This window comes from Protobothrops mucrosquamatus, unplaced genomic scaffold (genome assembly GCF_001527695.2).
Source record: "Protobothrops mucrosquamatus isolate PMUCROS unplaced genomic scaffold, P.Mucros_1.0 scaffold5060, whole genome shotgun sequence".
NCBI classification, from domain to species: domain Eukaryota; kingdom Metazoa; phylum Chordata; class Lepidosauria; order Squamata; family Viperidae; genus Protobothrops; species Protobothrops mucrosquamatus.
The window spans coordinates 13,650-21,626 of record NW_015390937.1 but is presented as its reverse complement, the minus strand read 5'-3'; the positions used below and the strand labels follow the sequence as shown (position 1 = coordinate 21,626).

At 46.5% G+C, this 7,977-nt stretch overlaps 1 protein-coding gene across 1 annotated transcript; it reads right to left on the bottom strand.

Annotated features, from left to right (window-relative positions):
* Positions 1–269: 269 nt before the first annotated feature.
* Positions 270–4,105, bottom strand: PDYN (prodynorphin; the record flags this gene model as incomplete). The annotated part of the gene is made up of 3 exons (XM_029286792.1): positions 270–716; positions 2,660–2,779; positions 3,961–4,105. Coding segments are annotated over 3 exons (712 nt in total), but the record flags the coding sequence as incomplete, so codon positions are not given.
* Between the last annotated feature and the right edge of the window lie 3,872 nt (positions 4,106–7,977).

Genomic DNA, 7,977 nt, shown 5'->3' with positions numbered 1-7,977 from the left:
AGCTTAGCTCATTGTATAAATGCAGCCAGGGGTCCAACGAAGCCCACCCCACCAATCTAAGAAGCACATTTGACTCTTAAGCCACCAATGCTGGTTTATACCTTTCCTTCTTGGTCAGATTCGTAGGGGCTCTCTGCGTGGCTTGGCTGGCACAGGGAAGGGGAAAGCTAGGGGCCAGGGGTTGAGGGGGAGGGGTCTCCGTGATTTGGGGAAGGGTTTCAGCTGGAGGAGGAGGAGGAGGAGGACCAGGCTGCCATCATCTGGGCCTCTTATAGGTCAGCCAGCTCCTCGGAGGTGGCCTTGGGCCCTCCTGCTGATCTTGTGGTCACCTTGAACTGGCGGCGCAGGAACCCGCCGTAGCGTTTCTGCTTGTCCCACTTGAGTTTGGGACGGATCCTGCGCATGAAGCCCCCGTAACGTTTTTGTAGCTCCTCCAGGTCACTCCCATCCTCCTCCTCCTCTTCCTCCTCCTCCTCCTCGGTACCCACCACCCCGGAGCCTCGCTTGGGGAACTTGCGGAGGAAGCCTCCGTAGCGTTTCCTCTCTGCCTTGAGAGAGCTCAGATCTGGTTCTCCCTCTCGGCGAGAGACCACATCTCTAATATCCAGCATCTCTAGATTGTCTTCGTCTGCCTCTGGCTCTGGGCCTGCCCTCTCCCCGATCCTCTGGAAGAAGCCCCCGTAGGAGTGGCTGACATCTCCCTTGGTGAGGACACTCTGTTGGAGAAAAGGGGGGAGGAAGAGGAGGAGGAGGAGGAGAGAAGGGAAGGGAAGGGAAGGGAAGAGGAGAGGAGAGGAGAGGAGAGGAGAGGAGAGGAGAGGAGAGAAGGAAATATAAAATGAGAAGGAAGAGAGAGGAGAAGAGAGAAGAGAAGAGAAGAGAAGAGAAGAGAAGAGAAGAGAAGAGAAGAGAAGAGAAGAGAAGGAAATATAATATAAGAAGGAAAGAGGAGAAGAGAAGAGAAGAGAAGAGAAGAGAGAAGGAAATATAAAATAAGGAGAGAGCAGAGAGAAGAGAAGAGAAAAGAGAAGAGAAGAGAAGAGAAGAGAAGAGGGAAGGAAATATAAGAAGGAAGGAGAAGAGGAGGGGAGGTGGGGAGGGGAGAAAAAATGGAAGAGAAGAGAGAAAAAAAGAGAAGAAGTGTTGAGCTATATTCATCAATGAGGCTTCTCAGGTTGGGTTACAAACTGGTTCAGAATTTCCAATTGTTTCACACACACACCCTCCATGGTCATATAACCACACTTTGGGCACTCGGCAACAGAACACAACACAACACACATGTTTTCAGTCACTTTTTTCAGTGCCGTCATGACTTCCAACGGTCACTAAATGAACTGTTGTAAATCGAGGATTACGTGTAGCCACCTGGCTGCTATTACCCTTGCCCTTTGCTTAGAGATAGTCCTCAACATATGACTGTAATGGAGCCTGCCCGTTACCATCATATGTTAGGGCAGTGGTGAAACGGGTCGGTATCAGTCGTGGGATTCAGCCGACTCACACCGGTTCAGCAGAACCGGTAGCTAAATTTTGCTGAGTTCAGAGAACCGGCTGAATGCACACTGCTTCCGGAAGTCTAGTTTAAGCCTCGGAGGCCTAGAGGAGGCTTCCCGGGCCTAGAACGGCCCACCGGAAGTGCATGGATGCCACTTCCGGAAGTTCGTTCTAGGCCTCAGAGGGCGGAAGGATACCTCCCAGGTCTAGAACGGCCCATCAGAAGTGCATGGATGCCACTTCCGGAAGTCCGTTCTAGGCCTCGGATGTCCAGGCCTGCATCCAATAAGAGAACTAGTTCAGGTATTTGAATCCCACCACTGGTTGGTATGTCATATCACCAACCCGATTTTATGACCATTTTTTCATGCTGACGAGAGAAAATGCTGCTGGTGTGGCCCAATACTGGACAAATTTTTAATCCTATTTATTTAACGTACAATTTACCTGTGCTATATTTTTCTTTTATCCGTTTTATACTTATTTTTATTTCTTCAGGGCTGAAGGCTACGTGTCCATCATTTGTAGGTGCTCTTGACACAAAGAGAGGAAGAAGGGGAGTCTCGCTTAACGACTGCAATGACTTAGGATCGTACAGGTAGCCCTCGACTTACAACAGCTCATTTAGCGACCATTCCAAGTTACAACGGCAATGAAAACAAAAAGAGACTTAGGTGCATTTTTCGCACTTACGACCTTTGCAGCCTCCCCGGGGGTCGTGTGATTTACCTTCGGAAGGCTTGACCACCGACTCATATTTATGACGGTCGCAGTGTCCCCGGGGGTGTGGGTGTCGTGTGATCCGCTTTTGCGACCTTCTGATGAGCAAAGTCGACGGGGAAGCCAGATTCACTTAACAACCGTGTTACTCATTTAACAACTGTAGGGATCCGCTTAACAAACGCAGCAAGAAACGTCGTAAAGCGGGGCCAAGCTCACTTAAGAAATTTATCGCATAAATTCTGGGCTCCCTTGCGGTCATTACATCGAGGAACACCTGAAATGGGCAGGCTCCGTTACTGTCGTAAGTCGAGGACCACCTGATTTCAGGTCTCTTCAGACAAGCCCTCTTACTAGGCCTTTCCCTCACTTTGCTGTCTGCGGTTATCTTCCTAAAACTGTGTGTGTGTGTGTGTGTGTATCAACACCTTTTCACACTCACCTGGGATCTGCCAGTGTCGTCCTCCTCCATCGGAAAGGAAGTTAAGACCGAGAGGATTTCCTCACATTTCCCCCATTCGACACTGGACCCCAAGTTACCTTGGCACCCCAAAGCGCAGCGCTGCAAAAAAAAAAAAAACCAGCCAAGAGAATTACAGGCAGTCCTCAAATTACGACCGTTCATTTAGCGACCGTTTGAAGTTACAGCAGCGCTGAAAAAAGGGACTTAACGACCGGTTTTTCACTCTTACGACCCATTGCAGCATCCCCCCGTGGTCAGGTGGTGAAAACTGAGCCGCTTGGCCACTGACTCATATTTACGACAGTTGTCGTGTCGTGCGATCCCTTTTTGCGACCTTCTGAGAAGCAAAGTCCATGAGGGAAGCCAGATTCACTTAACAACCGGGTTACTAGCTTAACAACTGCAGGGATTCACCTAACAATTGGGGCAAGGAAGGTCGTAAAATGGAGCAAAACTCACTTAACAAGTGACTTGCTTAGCAGTGGAAATATTGGGCTCAGTTGTGTTCAGTGAGAACAATTGATCAGTGGAACAACCTGCCTCCAGAAGCTGTGAATTCTCCAACACTAGAAGTTTTTAAGAAAAGACTGGACAGCCATTTGTCCGAAATGGTATAGGGTTTCCTGCCTGAGCAGGGGGTTGGACTAGATGACCTCCAAGGTCCCTTCCAGCTCTATTATTCTATTCTATTCTACTCTATTCTGTTTTGTTCTATTCTATATCCATATTTTCTGTTCTGTTCTGTTCTTTCATATTTTCAATTCCATTCATTTGTAGACATGTAAAAAAGGTTAAATCTGAGCAACTGGACCAAAGTTTATTAAAAGGAAAGCTTACAATCTCTTTATTTACCGATGTGCTTAGTGTCTCTAGATCCAACAGAACCAATTGCCTGGGCACCTGATCCCTGTCTTGACTCTTGGCAAAACAGTAATTATAATACTAATAATATTAATAATACTAATAATACTAATAATATTAACAATAATAATAATACTAACAATACTAACAATAATAATAATACTAATATAACAATAACAATAATAATAAAGTTGGAAGGGACCTTGGAGGTCATCGAGTCCAACCCCCTGCTCAGGCAGGAGACCCTACACCATTTCAGACAAATGGCTGTCCAGTCTCTTCTTAAAAACTTCCAGTGTTGGAGCATTCACCGCTTCTGGAGGCAGGTTGTTCCACTGGTTAATTGTTCTAACTGCCAGGAAGTTTCTCCTTAGCTTGATTAGTTTCCAGTGTTGTGGCCAACCTCTGCTGTAACTTACTAGAGGGTCGATGGGCTTGTCTGCATCCTGGCTGTGAAGGACACACAGGGAACACCGAGAGACACAATCCCAGGAAGCTGAGAAAGCCACGTGGAGATAGAGAGCCAGTCCCCAGAGTTGCCAGTCCATGCTTCCCAGAAGGTACCTGGAGGAAAGACAAGTCAAGAATTAAGAGCAATTACACATCAATGGAAGAGAATATTTCTAACTCAGGGCTGAACTGGGGGGTCCTTGGCGCTCTCTGAGCTTGGTTGTTTTCTTGCGGACATTTCATGACCCAACTAAATAACATCATCAGTGCTAGAAGGGAGGAGGAGAAGGAGGAGGAGGAGGACTGTGGGATCCTTGGTGCTCTTTGAGCTTGGTTGTTTTCTTGCAGATGTTTCATGTCCCAACTAGGTGACATCATCAGTGCTAGAAGGGAGGAGAAGGAGAAGGAGGAGGAAGAGGAGGAGGAGGAGGAGGAGGAGGAGGAGGAGGAGGAGGAGGATGGCTGTGGGGTCCTTGGTGCTCTCTGAACTTGGCTGTTTTCTTGCAGACGTTTCATGACCCAACTAGATAACATCATCAGTGCTATAATGATGCACTGATGATGTTACCTAATTTTGTAATGAAACGTCAAGCCCAGTGAGCACCAAGGAGTCTTCAGTCCTCCTTCTCCTTCTCCTCCCCCCCACTCCCTTCTAGCACTGATGACGTTCCCTAGTTTGGTCATGAAATGTCTGCAAGAAAACCACCAAGCTCAGAGAGCACCAAAGGCCCTGTGGTTCTCCTCCTCCTCCTCCTCCTCCTCCCCTCTCCTTACTAGCACCGATGTCCTCTTCTCCTTCTCTTTCTCCTTCTCCTCCTCTTCCTGCATGCTAGCACTGATGATGTTACCTAGTTTGGATAATGAAATGTCTGCAAAAAAACAACTAAGTTCATAGAGCACCAAGGACTCCATAGTCCTTGTCGTCCTCCTCCTCCTCCCCCCCTGCTCCTCCTGCTCCTCCTCCTCTTCCTCCTCTTCCCTGCAAACCTCACTCCCTTCTAGCACTGATGACGTTACCTAGTTTGGTCATGAAACGTCTGCAAGAAATCAATCTTCTTTCCTTTGAAAATGGAACACACAAAGACGGAGACTTTCTCAGATGCGTGCGCCAACACTTAGCTTACACGCTTCGTCCCTCAACTGGCGGGCTGTTCTCGTGACCTCAGACTCAAACTAGGCCCCATCCGGATCCGTGTCCTGAATTCCATTCGGAAGCTTAACCTTCTTCCCGGGTGACAGGGCGGACTTTCTTAGCAAAACGTCCCTTAATTGGGGCTGATGGGAGAAATAGAACTAACCCTCCGATATTCATTTGTGCTAAATTAAGCCGTAATTTGAATGCTACGCATTATCATATGTCAAATTATCAGCCTCAGCAGAACATAAATTACGCCGAGCTGCCGGCTTCGGCAAAGTGGCGTGAATCACGATCCGATCCCAATCATTTGGCGTTCCTCATCTGCTGATTCCAAATTGCCTTAAGAGCGTTAATTAATGGAGCCTCAGAACATGATTGAAAGATCTGAGGGCCGCCATTCGGGGCTGCCAGTTACACACACACACACACACACGTGCGCGCACACACACAAGCTACAGAGTGTGGGCTTCGGATCACAAACTCAAAAGTCTGCAAATTGTAAATTGTTCGTCCTCAGAGTGGAGGAAATTGGGTCCCTTGTTTTCGCAAGAGACTCTGAAAAGATAAATCTCAGATTCAGGAAGTGCCAGAATAGGCGGATCCCAGATCAGGATGGGTTTAAAAAAAAAAAGTCAAGATGGCGGCCCCAGCCGTGAAATCAAAGCGACAACCTTATGAGGTGGGTTGGGCCGAGAGAGAATGATTGGCCCAAAGTCACTCAGATGGCTTTTGTGCCTAAGGCAGAACTAGAACTCACAGTCGGCAGGCGATTGGATTAAAGTCTCCCAGATGGCTTTTGTGCCTGAGGTGAGACTAGAACTCACCGTCTCCTGGTGATCGGCCCAAAGTCACCCAGTGGGCTTTCATCCCTAAGGCGGGAATAGACCTCCAGAGCCCCTTCCAAGCCCTAGGATTCTAGGAGAAACAGCAGCCCTTGGAAATCAAGCCTCTGATGATGGTGACTAAGGAGAAGAAATTGCATAGGTTCTCCTGCTTGAGCCGGGGGCTGGACTAGAAGACCTCCAAGGTCCCTTCCAGTTCTATTCTGATTAAGAGTAATCAAGTGCTGGGGGGGGGGATTAACCAGGAAGTATGTGAGATCCACCTAGACCCCTGACTTGGCATGCCTAATGTAGCCCCCTCTCCCAATTGCGAGAGCAGAACAAACTCTTATAACTATGATAGGCAGCAAAGGTATAACTAACAGAGAATGTAAGGTTTATGGTGAGAACATTTAATTTAATTGCCTCCAGAAATTGTGGGTGCTCCATTACTGGAGGTTTTTAAGCAGAGATTGGACAGCCATTTGTCTGAAATGGCATAGGGTCTCCTGCTTGAGCAGGGGGTTGGACTAGAAGACCTCCAAGGTCCCTTCCAGTTCTATTCTGATGTAATGATTTATTTCCTGGTATTGTAGCCAAGGAGTTGCTCTCCATGGTGCTGAAATATAACTCAAGCACTGTACTTTCCTGCTGTGGATTTCGCTCAAGAAAGGAGGATGAGAATGCTGAACGAATTACAGAAAAGATACAGGTTAGTCCTCATCTTAACAACCACAATTGAGCCCAAAATTTCTGTTACTAAGCGAGACAGTCGTTAAGTGAGTTTTGCCCCATTGTATGACCTTTCTGTCCACCGCTGTTAAGTGAATCACTGCAGTTGTTAAATAATAATAATAATAATAATAATAATAATACTAATAATAATAATAATAATAATAATAATAATAATCCCAGGTCCTTGGTAAGGACTCGATAGGTAGACAAAAATGTCAAATCCAGTCTGAACATCTGGCTGACTGTGTGATGATCAATAATAATAAAGTTGGAAGGGGCCTTGGAGGTCATCTAATCCAGCCCCCTGCTCAGGCAGGAAACCCTATATACCAAGTAACACAGTTGCTAAGTGAATCTGGCTTCCCCATTGACTTCACCTCTCAGAAGGTCGCAAAGGACATGCGACCGTCATAAATACGAGTTGGTTGCCCAGCGTCTGAATTTTGATCACGTGCCCACAGGGGAGGCTGCAATGGCCGTAAGTGTGAAAAATGGTTATAAGTCACTTTTTTCAGTGCCGTTGTAACTTTGAACGGTCACTAAATGAATGTTTATAAATCAAGGACTGCCTTTATGCCATCTAAAGCAGAAGGGTTTTTTTTTTAATGTCAAACACAGCACACAGCACAATATAACAAAATAAATCAGTACATTATCGGCCATAACAAACCACACTGCCACAGGTCTAGTAGCCGGTAGCAAAACGCAGCAGGCAGCTGTGGCACCTTTTTAGCCTAACACACATTTTTACTACAAGGCGTAATTGTGTCCGTGTCCTGTACTAAGCCTTCTCCAATGCTTGAATGTGGGGTTTAAATCGGGAGGAATTAAGGCAGGAAGTGGTGATAATGCAAATGTAGGTTAGAATATAGGAGCTAGATTAGAAGTACCCCATCCATTAGCGATTGTATTGTGTCAAAAACCCTTTGTGTTGGTTGAATCTTTTCCAGATATCCTGAAACCTTTTGATATAACGCCATTCCCCAGCCTCTCCCTCTACAGCACTGGCAGAGTTTCATTGTCCCCCAAAACAGCCACCTTGTAATCCAGAATCAAATGTCCTGGGAGATTATCTGGAGTGGTTCATACTCAAAGTAGAATTCAGTTATCCCTTAAGAAAGACGAGGGGTTTGAGATGAAGGACACATGGCTTCCTTTTCCTACACAGACAGGAGTCTGTCTAAGAAGGCTTGCATTGGAGAAGAAAGAAAGAAAGAAAGAAAGAAAGAAAGAAAGAAAGAAAGAAAGAAAGAAAGAAAGAAAGAAAGAAAGAAAGAAAGAAAGAAAGAAAG